Raw genomic sequence first — 16,573 nt, 5'->3', positions numbered from 1 at the left:
AGAGTAAAAATCTGTAAAGCTCTGGGCAGGTTTAGATTCAGCATGTGAGCACATGTCTTACATATAATAAAGTACAAATCTATAATTATTGTAATGTTTAATGAACATGTAATATTTTAAATTTTGTTGTGTTTTGTTTCTTTTATTAAAGTTTTGGACTTTATTTAAATCATAACTAAAAATTAAAAGTTTAGTTAGAATGCAGTCTTATAACATCTACTGTTAAAATAAAACTTTAACAACCTCAGTTAGTTAAAAACATCAGAAATAACACTTTGGCATTCAACACATTACAAAATAATTTGATTCAATAAATTAATTTTAATAACTCAATCTATTCAGTTTTGTTTGATTCATTAATTTTTACTCTGTAGATTTAGTTCAAGTCACTCGGTTAAAAAGAGTTCGGTTCAATAAATTCATTTAAAAATAAAAAGGTCCAGAAGAGTCGGTTCACTGGATTCGGTTTAATTGAGTCTGAATTGAAAGATTCACTGGAAAATGACTCGATTCCACAGTTCAAACAAAATCTGTAACATAAAACATTCTGTCCCCTTAAAAATATTTCTTTCAGCAGTCTCACTCAAGAAAAAGACACTTTTGTTCTGTTTGTGCAAAACCAGCAGGTGGTCAGAAAGTTCCTTCTCTGTTCCTGGGTTAGTTTGAGGGGTTCACCTCAGTCAGCTTCGTCTCCGTGGTTTGGCTCGTCATCTTACATCATCGTCTCATTGTAATGAACGGTGTTCCAGCATGAAAAAACCCCTGACCTGCATATATACAGACAATAATCAGTTCCCAAACATCTCAACATTCACTGTTTCTAGTTCAATAACAGAACAAATAGCATTCGTACAGTTCAGAGTCTGATTTGAGGTTTGATCAAGTTTTCATTGGATTCTAACATGTTTGATTTAATACTTGCATGTAGATGATACTTTTAATAAATTTAATACTAACTTCATGCAGGTTCTCACCATAAAGACTGGATTTTATAAAAACCTTTTGACAAAATAAATTGTTTCAATGTTATTAAATCTGTACTCGTTATTTCTACATTATTTATTACATTAATTTTAATCAGCTTCATTTACCTTCTGTTTCATTTATTTGTATCACAAAAATTCAGCTTAAAAATTAAACATGAACCCCCTGTATGTAAAACAGTAAACAGTTTAAGACGGTTTGATATTATCAAGAAAAATATCTATAATATAATTATTAATATTAATGATAATATTAATAATAATAATAAATATATAAATAATAATAATAATAATAATAATAATAATAATAATAATAATAACTGCAGTTGGTTGTCAGATTTCAGTCTTACACTGCCCTCTAGTGACTCTGTCAGGACTTTCTTTTTACATTACTTTTTTTTTACTATTAATCGTTCTTTGTTGTCTAGTTATATTAAGTGGAGTCTCCCCCGTGTGGATGGAGGAGGAACTGCTACAGTTTAGAGCCTGATTTGAGGTCAGATCAAGTTGAGTTCTTACAGTGAGTTTGATTGAGTTCTAACATGTAAATGGTACATTTAATAAATTTAGTACCACCTTCATGCAGGTTCTCAGCATAAATTGTGAATTTTTTAAAAACATTTTTGGACAAAATAAATGTTATTAAATCTGTACTCATCTTTTCTGGATCATTTATTCAGTTTATTACATTAATATTTCAGCTTTATTTAACTTGAATTTCATTTATTTATATTGCACTTTTACACAAAAAAGTCAGGCCGCCATTGTAAATAAGAACCTGTCCTTAATGACTTGCCTGTAAAAATAAAGGTTAAACAAACAAACAAAAAAACTTCTACAGCTTCACCACTACATCACTCAAATACTACTGCCGTGTGTAATCTTCTAATAAACCCTAAAAGTGACATGGTGTTGTATAAATAATAGTAAATGTGAATATTCCTTTCAGATAAAAGTTATAAAGTGCAATTTAGGTGAATTTATGAACCACATCTGGCTTGAAAAGCAGCAGCTTTGGATCAGTCGCGTTTCCACTGGGATTCAATCTAAAAGATCACTTTTGATCATATAAAATATTTTATATTATATAATATATATTTGATTACAGATCATTGGACAAGACACCTGTCAGTCAAGATATACAGGTGAATGACAGGTGTCTCGTCCAATGATCGGTAAGTTTACATTCACAAACGATACCTACCTTTTCCGGTTTGTCTGACTTGTCGTTGTGTTTTCGGATTTGTTAATGTGTTTTGCACTTTTAGACCACCAAACTAATTTGGTAATGTTTGTTTATAACTTAGTTTACAACAATATTTGACTCTATAGTTGTGTAGAATTTGTGGATTTGTGGTATTTGTAATTCGAAGTGGTTAATTTGGTAATGTTTGTTTATAACTTGGTTTATTTAAAAAAAGCAACATTTGATGTAAAATTCACTTTAAAAGTGCAGTACAGTGTAATTCTTCGTGATACCGCTAGAGGGAGCTAAAGTTTAGTAGAACATTACTGCCACCTACTGGACATCGAACACTTTTTAAAATGAAGTGGAAGAATAAACAGTACTGTATGATAAAGAAGTATTTAAATAAAGACTTTTATGTGCAGGAAGACCAGATGTAATTATTCTTACTGTTTGTGTTTCATTTATAATGTGACCCAGACAGCACCTATATTTTATAGTTTCACTGGAAACAATTTAAAATAAGGTTATGAATGTTTGAACACAATGATTATTGGTGAATGGGCTGTGAGGGAAGTGGCACCAAGTAAAATCTTGCCCAGCGCAGAAAATGGACCAGGGCCGGCCCTGTGCAGGATGGAGGGAGTGTGTTGAACTGTTGGAGCCGGCGTAGAGGATGGAGGGAGGGTGGGATTTAAGTGGACAAGAAATATGAGTCAGTTTATGTCACACAGATTTTTATTTATTTATTTTTTTTTATCTCAATTCAGTGTCATTACAAAATAGGTTTAAATTTGTGGAGATTTTATTTGTACATAGTTTTCTTTCCTTGATTGATTGGAACCACTCCTTATCCTTCATTCTTATTTTAGCCTTGTTTATTTCATTGGTTAAATATGATGCTACTTTTGGAGAGAGAATCAGTAACTTTTTTTTACTGCTGGTAAACACGTGTGTCTTATTTGTGGAGCGAATGTGACTGTAATTAAAGAATTAAATCTAAGACACAATATGAGACAAAACATCAGGAGAAGCTAAAAAACCTGAATGCAGAGCAGAAGATACAGAAAGTAGAAGAGTTAAAGAAGAATCTGACATTTCAACAGATGTTTTTCACCACAGCAAAATCACAAAGTGAAGCTGGTGTGAAAACAGAGGAGAAATCAGAGGCACATCAGCCGGTTATTTACTGAGGGAGAGTTTCTGAAGAGCTGCATGATGAAGCTGTGAGACGTCTGGTGTTTGACTGGAGATATTTTTATGGAGAGCAAAATATTTTAAGTTATTTAAAGTTTAAGATTATTTTTTTATAAAATGGCATAAAAGCAAAGAATTCTGATTGTTTGGATTTGTTGTGATTTTAACATTTACTCAAAAGCACAATTTTTATTGATTTTTTCAGGGTTTTTTTGCAGCATGTTTATATTTCTAACTTGAATAATTTTGACAGGAGATATTTTTATGGAGAGCAAAATATTTTAAAGTTGTTTAAAGTTTAAGTTGATTTATTCTGGAATAATATTCCTGTCTGTTTTTATTCACATTTATCTTAAAAAACATTTAGTTTTAGTGTGTTTAATAAATTTTTTTCTGTTCGGCTCGAGACCTAAAGTGTATTTTGAGTTTTGGCCTCCTGTGAAATTGAGTTTGACCCCCCTGTGTTAGAACATCAAACTTACTGTTAGAACTCAACTTGATCTGACCTCAAATCAGGCTCTAAACTGTAGCAGTTCCTCCTCCACCCACACGGGGGAGACTCCTCCATAGAAGTTCTACAGAATTCACGTCTCAATGAGAGAAAAAGCTCAGCTTTAGTAACTCATTCTGCTGTTTTAATAAAAAGATTTCAATAAAAAGAGAATCTCAGCATCTCCAACTAGAAATACAATATGGATTCTGTTCAGGTTCATACAGCAGGTGATGGAACTCATCATCAGTTTGCATGTTAATGAGCTGGATAAAGCATTTATTCATTAGTTATTTATCCAGTTATCATCTGTTAACCTGTTATTTCAACAAAACCAGATTTTCTCCTGCAAACCAAGTTCAAGAAAATGCTACAAGGAATTGACTCCCATGTCGTGTTTGCTGGACTTTAGAATGTAATACTTTATTGCACTGAGGTGCTTTAGTACCTAAAGGTCTACATTTAAACATATTTATTATTTTATAATGAATAATTTTTATTATTTTTATTATATGCAGATTTACACATATATGAAACCCAAAGAGATAAAATGATTAAATTCCCAATAATTAGTTTGAATAAACAATGTTATTTGGGTGTTATACAATCAGCACACCCTCATCTGATACATATTATAAATCTGGACTGATCTTGCTGATTAAAGCACGGAACATTTATAAACCCCACCAAAACAACAACAACAACAACAATAACAACAACAATAATAATAATAAAAATAATGATAATAATTATAATAATAATAATAATAATAATAATAATAATAATAATAACTGCAGTTGGTTGTCAGACGTCAGTCTCACACTGCCCTCTAGTGGCTCTATGGTGGTCCGTTCTAAAGTGACCTCAAGCTCAGCAACATGTTCCTCCGCTTTTTTTTGTTCTCTCGCCTGGCTCTCTCTCTCTCACATTCTACAGTTTTCTCCAGTTCCTCATAGTTTTTGAAGTAAAACTGGAGCTCCATGGTGGTCTGTTTCAAAGTGGCCTCAAGCTGAGCAACATGTTCTTCCACTTTCTTTTGTTCTCTCACCCAGCTGTCTTTCACAAGTTCCACAGTTTTCTGCAGTTCATCATGGATTTTCAGGGAAGACTGAAGCTTCATGGTGGTCTGATCCAAACTGAACTCAAGCTGAGCAACACGTTCCTCCAGTTGTTCTTTTTCTATCAACCAGCTCTGGAGATGTCTCTCATTTCTCTCATTTCTCTTATCAACTTCATCTTCCTCTTCAACAAGCTTTTTATATTTTATTTGTCTCCAGCTTTGAAAATTTTCTTTAAATCTTTTGAAGAGCTTCATTTTTATGTCTCCCTACTTACAATTAGCAAATTAACAAATGAGAAACAGAGGCGCGTTCTGACTTATATAGACGTGTCCTGATCCACCGCCTGTGACGTCACACAAGTATATTTTCTCTCTCTGACACATGCGCGCACACACTATGCGCATGCGCAGATTACAGAGCGGAAGCACAGCTTGACTATGATGGTGTCTTCATAACGTTTCTGTTGTTCCTGAGAGAAGAGCGATATTACAGTCATAAATAAGATAAAAACGGCTGTAAACTGTGTATAAAGCGAGTGAATCCGAGTTGAGAACCGGAAGTTGACCGGAGTGACTCTATGAATGTTGCAGAATCATAAATGACCAGTAGGTGGCAGTGTGATGTGTATTAGAGCTCACTGTCACAGCAGGTAATTAGAAGTAGTGGAGCTGTAATGACGTCATTAATAGCGAGGACAAGACACACAGCAGTTTGGGATTCTTTTATTGACTTTATTGATTAATTGATTTGGAGTATGATTGTGTTTCTGATCCAAGTAAGTTCATGTGTATGGAGTAAAAACAACCTGTACATTTCTCACTTCCAGACAGTATTATGAGATGTTCATCTGCTGGAAGTTCATGTTTAATGCTGCATGTTTTATAGGATTTATGAGCTGGAATAAATGTTTCACTTTTAAATGTTTTATTTTAACCAACTGGTGCATTTTTATCTTTATGCTTTAGATGAGTTTTATAAAAAACACATTTTTACTACTTATTAAAAAATAAAACGTCATTCTGAGTGAAACCAATTGTTTATTAAATGCATTATTCACTAAATAAACATCAATGAAAACTGAATGATTTGTTTTTATTGAATGTAAAAATATTAATTTGAGGATAATTGAACTTAATGAATCGAATAGTTTTGGATTAAATGAAGACTTTACTGAACTAAACAGCACTGAATTCTCCTTTAAATGAACTTAAGTTTACTGAACTAAATACTGTTACTTATATGAAAATAAACCCGGTTTCTTGAACCCTGTTCGGTTTCAGCCCCACTTTTGGGCCTCACAGCTGAAAATGACCTTCCTGACTTTCAATGGTAAAAGTTCCTGACAACAGTGTGCTACATACACAATTTACATCTCTTTTAAAAGAACACACTTTGGGCTTTACATCATTCAAAGATGCTGAAGTTCCTTAGAAAAAAATGTGTACGTCATGAAACATTTTTTTTTTATATATAAATACATGAATTCGGTCCTGAAACAATCCAGAATAGTGACAGGTTAAAAGTCACATGTGTAATGAGTTTATATTTCCACTTTGAAGAAAATACAATAAAAACGTGATTCCTATAAACATTATTCTGAGACTGTGTGTAGTCCTTTTCTCCCTCCGTCTGTTTGAGGAAAAGCAGCCTGATAACCAAATGTACTGGGAATAATAAAATTCACACAATAAGCATAAGACTGGTATTTGAACATTAGAAAAACAGTAGAAGAAGAAAGTAATGAAAATAAAAGTAGCACAATGCTTCCTTCAGTGCCTCTGTGAATGATGGAGCACATCTGGACCTTCCTTTTATCCTTCCATTCTACAAACAGCACATCCTCTTCTCTCAGCCAGTGATGAAGCCTCGAGGAGCTTTTTTCAGAAGCTTGTTGGTGTTGGTTTGAGGGTTTGTGGACTGAAATTTCCCACATGCTCAGATGTTCTTTTTTTTAGGAGATCTCTAAACAGTGCTGGACTTGTGTAGAAGTCGTCAACGAACAGTTTGTAGCCCGTTCCCAACATCTTCTCATCAACAAGTGCCATGACAGGTGGTCTACAGACTGGCTGGGTGTAAAATATTCTGATTCCACCTCTCTTCAGGTGTGTTGGGGGATACAACCAGTGAAGACTGGGATTTTCTGTCTCTCACTCTTACTGGTAGAGCTGAAACAGGTGCTGAGTTTGGAGACTGCTTGAACCTCTTTTCTGGTTGATGGCTGATGTGTGGAACCCACTTCTCCTCAGAAGATTCAACTAAATGACTGTTGGAAGACAAAGAAAGAAAAAAATAGCATTGTATATCAAGTAGATACTTTTGTAGTAGTATGAAATCAGGAAGGGGGCAAACACTTTTTCACACCACTGTGTATATTTATTTGCATGTTTGTCACACTTTAATGTTTCAGATCTTCAAACTAATTACAATATTAGTAAAAGATAACACAAGTGAACACGACCTGCAGATTTTAAATTAAGGTTTTTATTAATGAGGGGAAACAAAATCCAAAACTACATGGCCCTGTGTGAAAAGTCTTTGCCCCCCTGTTAAAACTGTGGTTTATCACACCTGAGTTTAATTTCTCTCACCACACACAGACCTGATTACTGCCACACCTGTTCACAATCAAGAAATCTCTTAAATAGGACCTGCCTGACAAAGTGAAGTCGACCAAAAGATCCTCAAAAGCAAACAAATGAGAAAGAAAGTAATGGAGATCTATCAGTCTGGAAAAGGTTATAAAGCTATTTCTAAAGCTTTGGGACTCCAGTGAACCACAGTGAGAGAAATTATTCACACATGGCAAAAACATGGAACAGTGGAGAACCTTCCCAGGAGTGGCCAGCTGACCAAAATTACCCCAAGAGCACAGAGACCACTCATCCAAGAGGTCACAAAAGACCCCACAACAACATCCAAAGAACTGCAGCCTCACTTGCCTCAGTTAAGGTCAGTGTTCATGACTCCACCATGAGAAAGAGACCTGGCAAAAATGGTCTACACGGCAGAGAAAAAGAACATAAAGGCTCGTCTCAGTTTTGCCAGAAAACATCTTGATCCCCAAGACTTTTGGAAAAATAGTCTGTGGACTGACGAGACAAAAGTTTAACTTTTAAGAAATGTCCAATTATGTCTGGTGTAAAAGTAAAACCTCGTTTGAGAAAAAGAACATCATACCAACAGTGAAATATGGTGGTGGTAGTGTGATTTGTTTTGCTGCTTCAGGACCTGGAAGACTTGCTGTGATAAATGGAACCATGAATTTAGCTGTTTACCAAAAAATCCCGAAGGAGAATCTGTTTGTGACTTCAAGCTGAAGTGAACTTGGGTTCTGCAGCAGCACAATGATCCAAAACACACCAGCAAGTCCACCTCTGAATGGCTGAAGAAAAACAAAATGAAGACTTTGGAGTAGCCTAGTCAAAGTCCTGACCTGAATCCTATTGAGATGCTGTGATATGACCTTCAAAAGAAGGTTCATGCTCAAAAACCCTCCAATGTGACTGAATTACAGGGAGAGCAGGGGGGTTCACCTAAAATCCACAATCATCTCCACTGTTTTAAGCATGTTAAGCTCCAGGTTTTTATGACTGCACCATGTCTCTCAGGTCTTTCTTCACTGAAGCAGGGTCGTTGGCTGAAACCTGATTTTACAGCTTTTTAGAGGAGCTCCTCTTAGACACTCTATGAAGATCAGTGATGAGGATTAATCTTCCTCATATTAATGAATTAATCATGTACTACAGAATTTGAAAATAACTTGTAATCCTCTCAACTGAGAATAGAAAGCTGAGGGTACATTGGGAACAAGTTTCTCAAAACTGTATAGTTGCAATCTGGAAAACATGATCGTTATTTCTGCTCATTTATGCAGGTGCAGGTGATTGTGTGGATCCATAGGGTAGTGGTAATCACATCTGTTTTACATGCAGAAGGTTCTTCTGCGACCCTCAGTGGAACCATGCAGCTAGCAAACATGAATGAGGTTTATGTATTTGTCACAAATTGTTACTCAATCCTGGTAATAAAAAAACATTTATAATGTTTACAACACAAAGCACATCTGCATTGTGCTTGTAACAGCAATGGACAATAGACATTCCAAAATTCAGAGAAAAGGCTCAAGGGCATGGCTCCACTGGGGGTCAAACCCAGGACCTCCTGCAAGTAAAGCAGATGTGATTACCGTTAAATTATGGAACCTGTTGCTGCAAAAAGCTGATGTCCAATGTGCATAAATAGAATTTTTTTAGTCCTTTAAAATATATATAACCAATTCATTCCAATTCATACCGGATCGGTCGAGGTTCGGGTTACCAGTGACCGACACAACTATTGGAGAAGGAGAGGAGGAAGACGTCTACAAAGACAGCAAGAAAAAGAGAAGTGTAGGAGAGTGCAGGTTTGTATAGGTTTTTATAAATGGTAAAGGGAAAGAGATAGCTGATATGATGGAGAGGAGAAAGGTAGATATATTGTGTTTTCAGGAGACAAAGTGAAAATGTATTAAGGCCAGGAACATTGGGGGAGGTTTAAACTGTTCTATACGGTGGCCGAGAAGTGCAAAACACATTAACAAATCCGAAAACACAACAAGAAGTCAGAAAACAGACAAAATTTTATTTTGTAAAAATTCCCAGAATTTATAAAAAATGCTTTGCTTTTCCCCTTTTTAATAATTATGATAAATAATAATTTAGAGATGACATGGAAAACTTTTATGAGCTATCAAAGTGTTTACCTGATGGAATATATGAAATATGTTCATCTTTTGCTGGTTATTTCACATTGAATGATCAACTACTGCCTCATTTCATGCATACAAATAATTTTTGAGTCCAAGTAAAGTATTAAGTCTGCCTAGTAGTTTCCTTTTTCAGAAGGAGTTCTTTTAATCCGTCTATTCTGTAAGCTTAATACACAATGCATTAATTTATTAAAATGTATAAATGCAAGACAAATGTCCACCTTATATTTCATATAAAGTATTTTATTTATCATCTATGAAGTTGTGAACATCAAATATTAAACATTTCACTCAAATCACCAACGACTGTCTCAATGAGTTCTCTTCAAATTGTGCAAAACCAGTGTTAGAAGTTGAGCACACATTATATTTTACATCGACTGTGGCAGACAATTTACAAACACCTTTACCAGAACTTTCAGAACTTAAAGTGTTATTGCTGCTGTTTGAACTACAAAAATGTTCAAACAAGTTAAATGTTCCTTATTTTAAAATATGCAAATGCAGTTATAGGAAAATAAACTATTTTTTTATTTCAATAAAATCTGAATTCAAGAAATTCCTGGAAAAAAAATGACTTTGACTTATTTTACACACAGAACTGTGCAGTAAAGCTGAAACTCTACATCTTCAAACTGCATCATGTAACTGAAAAAAAAAGGAAAACTTTACAGAAGTGTTTGATTTATAAAATGCTAGCTAGTGATGTACATGCAGTCGCTTTTTACATCATTAGAATGCACAATTACTGTAGGAAAATTATCATCTAATAAACTCCTGGAACTAACAAGCAAAAAAAATGAACAGGAACTTTAACAAATCTTGTTTAGTGAAACTCCAAATTGTTAAAAACTTTTCACTGACATTCAGAAGTGTAACAATTGTTTCAACAACAAAAACATCTGTAGAGTCTGTAACACACCATTATCACATTGTCCATAACAATGATATCCTGGTCCAATAACGTCGTCATCGATCACATCTTGCAGAGACTTTGGATACCTGGCCACCATCCTTTTTGCTCTCTCTGTTATGTTGTGTTTGGTTGGATTCTTGCAAATCTTCATTTCAGAGACCACGATCCTCACCATTTCTCTTTGTTGTCTTGCACTTGGTTTTTTCTGTCTTTCCAAGTTCTGTATTAACTCCTCAGGGAGCCTCTGCCATGGGATTTCAAATCGCTCTAAGCAGTTTGGTATTAATGGTGTACAGATTCCTGAAGATGATGTAGAGGTGGATGATGCTGGTGAAGAAGAAATTGAGGGTGCAGAGGGAAAGACAACCACTGGAGATGAATGTACAGATTTTGGTGTTGAAGTCCCGGAGACTAAAAAGAAGATATGAAAGTATTAAACATTGAGTAATGCTTTTTCTGTTTTGCTAAATTACACACTGTGATGATCACATCATCATTTGACTGGGCTTTAACACTGGCAGCAAATCGTTTTCTGTGATGTTCTTTAAATCATCTGTGGTTGCCGCACCAAGTGTTTTCAAAATATCATCAACTGACTTAACAAGTTGATCAGGAAGGTCCGGAAGCACTCCTGCTATCACATCCCCTATGTTCTTTAGCAGCTGTGATTCAGCCATATCTGTGAAGACACACACACAAAGAGTTTGGTCTCTGGTCCAATGAAATGAAGGCATTCAGTCTGACAAGATGCTGTGCTTCAGTGGAATAATCTGGTAACCATTTTCACATAAGATGACAATGGCCACAAGTCAATCAGTTCACTGATGAGTCTGCACTCTGTCTTTTTTTACTGAGTACATGTGGTAGTAAGAAATAAATTCAGCATCATAAACTCTCATGAGAAAATGAAGAGCTGAATCATCCTTAACAAAAATCAGCAGAAGTTCACCAAACTCCACTGACTCATCATACTTCATGACAAAAAACTGGCCCTTCCTGTAAGCAAGGCCATTGTACTGAACATCTACTGGAATCTTAACCTTCTCACTGTAACTTGCTCACTGTAAAGCTGCAAGTAAAATGCTGAGCCATCTTTTATTTGCAATGCTGGAGGACTGACTGACCCAGCAGAAAGGAAGACCTGGAACATTTGATGTCTCTCTGAAAGAGTCAAGCACAGGTTTTTGACATTTTTCAGATGCCTTGTGAACGATACCTGGGCGGGCCGCGTTGTAGGTGCGCTAGACCTGGGCAGAGAAACACGCGGAGTTGAGGTGCTGGGAGCGCTAGGTTCAACCCGGGAATTTACATGTGATGAGTGAGCGTCCGCCCGGGATGTTCCCAGCGCCGCTTTTCGCTCTCGCAGCTGGGCATCGAACGAGTTCTCACCTGTGCTCAAAGGCAGACACACATACATAAATACAATATGAAAATAAATAATAATAAATTGGCAATTCACACAACAAACAAATTAAATACATTTTTCAGTACACACACACACACACACACACACACACACACACACACACACACACACACACACACACACACACACACACACATTTAAATCGCTATCTCTCTAATCACACTTAATTCCTCCAGGATTAATTACAGGTTGGGTGACCTCTAACCTCTCGTGTGGTGCTGATGTTCCTCCTCAGAAGTCCGTCTGCTGTCTGAAGTCTCAGCTCCACCCTCTTCAGGTCATCAGACTTCATCAGGGCTGTCCATTAAACACAACCCATGTTTATCTACACTTATGATACCAGGACGAGAAAAAAACCCTCTGAAGATGTTCTTCTTAAAGGCAGCATTTGTGCTGGTTTAGAAATAAAACTGCATCAAGTCTACCAACCAACACACTGCTTTTTACACCACAAACACAAACACTTTTCTCTTTTCTGATCAGACGAGCTGCCATTTGAGTTCACTGACAATGTTCTTATACTAACAATTGAAACTGATCACAGTATGAGTTTTAACCAATATTGATTATTGCACATTTTTAAAAGCCCTCTGTAACAACCAGCCAAAAATATGCCGAGCTAAGCGATTAGATCAGACATAAACAATAATATTTCAAATCAATTTTCAAGCGAAATGATTTCATAAAATAACTATGCTGTCACTTTTACTCAGCTCTTCTATTATTATTACTCAAGTAGTGGAAAATCTACTGCCCACTGGATCCTGTTTGGTCCAGATCTTCCAGTGGAGTCTAAATCTAGTGTGCAGCCAACAGCTCACCTGCTCAGTAATGAAGTTGTTCCCATCCACGGTTTCAGGAAGAAAATCAGCCCAGCTCAGTTTAGAGTCCCTTCATAAGGCCTCCACTTCCTTTTGGCTCTAAAGTGAAGAAAAACACAGCAATGACTTGAACAAAAAAGAACCTTTTTCAACTAGTATGACAAAACACTTTCCTTTTTTCAGTCATGTTCTATAGAAGATCTCACAGCTCACCATTTGTTTGCAGAGAAGCTGCAATATTTCTGCAAATAATATGCCGGCTCTTGCCACAGGAAGTAGTTTGCTAAATTCACTGGAATTCACAAGAAATCAACAATTAAAAACAAACACCAACTTCCTTTCCAGCAAAAAATGTATATGTATAGTCTCAAATGTAACTGTAAATACATTAATAATTCTCTCAAAGAGATTCCTCCTTCCCGAAGCACAGGATTAACGAGCTCCGCTATGTACTGCCATACATAAGGAATGTCAATCGCCATATCATCTGCTATCTCGAGGGTTTCTGAGAACCTGTGTAAACAAGGATAGATAAGAAAATGGGGGGAAAAGAGAGCAAAAAAAACCACAGACAAAAGTCTTATTAAAGGATTCTGATTCTCTTATAAAATTCTCTAAAAAATGACCAAATGTAAACGCAAGCGTTTTCATAATAATGTTACAATAACCCCATTGGGTGTAAATATGTCATCAAGCTGTGGACATCTCATGACGCAGACAGTAGTGTCTCTGGCGCCAGTGGGAGACGAAGCTGTGTGGTGCAGGAATGTCACTCACCCTTTAAAAAACTGAGATGTGGAGAGGATCCCAGCCTGCAGCAGCTGATGGAACAGATGACCCACGTGGTCACGTGTGATCTGGTTTTGCTCCAGCGTGGTCTCCACACCCACCCGAACAAAAACGTACAGCATCTCGCCCTGGTCCAGTTCCTCCACGCAATGCAAGGCCTCCTGCACACGAACCCACCACGATTATGTGACGCAGTAACAAGATAATAACCGATGTGTATTCAACTAAATGTGATCATAAGACACTCCATGAGATCATTACTTTGTAATCATTTATGTGTAGAAACTCCTCAATAATGGATTTAGAGCGTTTCTCCATTTCCTCCTCTGATAGCGCAGGCTTGTTTGTAGTCGAGTCTGGCACTGCGTCGAGTTTTACTGAAACACAAGAGACATGATGTGTCATGACTAAAAATGCTCATGCATTAAACTGAATTAAGTTTCAAGAACAACACCTACAATCACAACCTGCTTTGAATTTTTTCACAACATGAACACAGGAGAGAGCTGAAAAAGAACACAGACTACATTCACTACAGACTCACCTGATGCTCCGGATGTGGCTCTAGCGCTAGTTTCTCCATCGCAGCCGTTCTTCCAGTTCAGCCGTCGTCCCCCAAAATTCGGTCCCAAATAAATCTTATCATCTGCTGGTAACTACACGCAAACACAATTCAGTTCAAATAAGAACGCTTCTTATAATCCTGGTAGAAAAAAGTGTACTTTAACAGAATGCCAGTTTTGAAGTAGAATTCCACAACATTACTTAAACTGTGTGAATTGTGTAACTCGAGTAATTCAAATACAAAAAAGCATCGAGGCAAATAATTTGGCTTAGTCCATTTATCTACACACAGAGCACCGCGTTTCCGCACGGACCATTCTTACTGATGCACCACCCGCTAAACTCTGAACAGGTAACACAGAAGACGCTGCAGAATGAAAAATGGAAGAACGGGAGGAGAAAACAGCGAGGGCTGAGGAGAAGATCCAGGCTAAAGAAATCGGAAAAAAGTTTCAAAAGTTTTTTTTATCATTTTGAACTAAAACAAAGAAAACACAGTACGGTGCGTTTACCGTTTTTAAAAGTAATTAGAAAAGTACGTTTTATATTTTTATTTATATATTCATTTATTTGCATTTTGATGTCATATCGCAATTAAATGCACTCAATGGGTTTAGTTTTCACAGACATTCTTGTCTGCAATTTCAGCAATTAAAATGTAAATTATTCTAAAAACGGAACAAATGACTTGACCTGTCTTACTTTCTCTTGTATAATTCATATTTCTCTTTAATAAAGAAAAGGTATTTATAATATTTGGTAGAATTCTCGATCACTAAAATTATCGATAGCCGCAGTCCTAATCGTGTGAGTGAAACTCGAAAGCTTTAAGGAAAAGTCTAGTAAACAAAAACTAATGAATATGCAAATCAGAACATCCGTTTACTTAAATGTTTCCTATCAGATCATGAGAATCTCACAGCTACATCACTCATTGCTATTTACTGCCTTCTTGTTGAATAAAAAAGGAATGAAGCAGCGCTCCTATAGCTCTAAATACACAAACATTTGGGGGATTTCTAACGCTTAGTTCAGGCAACTCTTAAAGGTAAACACTTTTTAACTACGTAAATCGTTTTACCAGCAGGTTTGAGTTCATCTACATCTCAAGCTTTAAATGCTGACTGAAGTAGTTCAAGCTTGCATTTGAAAAGCATGTTTCTGCACATGTAAAGTCAGTACCTTGTTGATTTTAGGGATCTTGTTGGGGTCTATTGTAATGTTCATGCTCACAGTGTTCATGGTCTAATGACTTGAAAATACTGTAAAAAATAAAACAAGAAATAACAACAAAAAGTTGCAGTGCATTGGTTAAGTGCTGTGAAAAGAAAGGGGACTAAGCTGTAAAAAGGATTAGTCTAGAACACATATGCCCTCTATAACCTGGCCTATTCATGCCCATGGATCGTAGCTTTTCTTGAACTTTTCTTTACTCCTCCTGCTCCTCAATTTTGGCATCCATGTGGATATTTTCAATGTGATTCCACAGTTAGAATCACAAAGAGGCTTAAATGCACTAAAACATAAAGAAGGAGATGTGATGTTTTACTTACCGCAGCCAGAGATTTACGTAGATCCCGTACCCCACGGAGAAGTTGGGCTCAACAATGGCTTTCTCAAAAATCAGGTTGACGACACCCTTCAGTTGCTCCTCTGTGTCGATGTGGAGCTCTTTCACCTGCTTCATAAGCTGATTGAACATCTCTGCCGTCAGTTTGTTAAGGAAACCGCGCACCATCCGGAAAAGCTCCTGCGCAACACACAACATCAGCACGACTGTATTTAAATAATATCTGCATCCAGGTATGCACTCATACTCCTCTATATGGACATTTTGACAATCTGATTTTAGTAGTCAGTTATGTTTTATAGATCGTTCTGAACCATAATCAGGTCCCCAATAATATCACAGATTGGATACCACTTTTCATTCATTCCTCTTTGTTTAGTTCCCTTAAAGACAGAGTAAGTGATCAAGGAGTTTACAAAATGAGCACGTTTGGCTGCCGTAAGTAAAATCTAAATAAACAGTGTGTTTAGGTGATGAGGAAGTGATGGGCTTTAGTTTATTCTGTGTAAAAAACAGTGTGTGTTTGAACTGTACATTACCAGCATTTGTTCTTCTGGAGAACTCGCAGTCATGTTCACCACCACAGGAACGTAGGTCACCCAATACTGTTGATTGGAACAACATGAAAATGTCTGTCACTACATTTGTCATCATATTTAATGTTCTCTCTGATATTTACATCTCAGCTGCTTTCAGCTTCCTGTGTTTTGTAAAGAAAATTTGTTCATAACTACATTGTCTTGTTAATGAGTGTGTGGTGAAATAAAAGCATTTATTATTTTTCCTTTAAAACAAACAAACATTGATATCTGATCGAATATAA

The 16,573-nt window shown here is 36.3% G+C and overlaps 1 protein-coding gene across 6 annotated transcripts in view; it reads right to left on the bottom strand.

The window, feature by feature from the left end:
- Positions 1-15,748, bottom strand: part of LOC124384606 (eukaryotic translation initiation factor 4 gamma 3-like) — a 246,425-nt gene extending 230,677 nt beyond the window's left edge. For 3 of the 6 annotated variants that reach the window (XR_006925423.1, XR_006925422.1, XM_046847597.1), the window contains exons 1-6: positions 15,734-15,748; positions 15,363-15,442; positions 14,161-14,272; positions 13,878-13,993; positions 13,605-13,777; positions 13,215-13,340 (exon numbers count right to left, since the gene is read on the bottom strand). Coding sequence is in view for 2 of the 6 variants with exons in the window: in XM_046847597.1 (XP_046703553.1) it covers positions 13,215-13,340; positions 13,605-13,777; positions 13,878-13,993; positions 14,161-14,272; positions 15,363-15,422 (587 nt within the window). In the remaining 4 variants the exon portion in view is untranslated. Of the gene's footprint in view, positions 1-12,261; positions 12,304-12,827; positions 12,927-13,040; positions 13,120-13,204; positions 13,341-13,604; positions 13,778-13,877; positions 13,994-14,160; positions 14,273-15,362; positions 15,443-15,733 lie in introns of those variants that run through there. The other 3 variants (XR_006925420.1, XR_006925421.1, XM_046847598.1) reach the window with 3 other exon arrangements.
- Between the last annotated feature and the right edge of the window lie 825 nt (positions 15,749-16,573).

The sequence above is a fragment of the Silurus meridionalis genome, chromosome 4, assembly GCF_014805685.1.
Source record: "Silurus meridionalis isolate SWU-2019-XX chromosome 4, ASM1480568v1, whole genome shotgun sequence".
Taxonomy (NCBI): Eukaryota; Metazoa; Chordata; class Actinopteri; order Siluriformes; family Siluridae; genus Silurus; species Silurus meridionalis.
The sequence above is the reverse complement of the archived record's forward strand: the minus strand, read 5'-3'. Positions and strand labels throughout refer to the sequence as shown.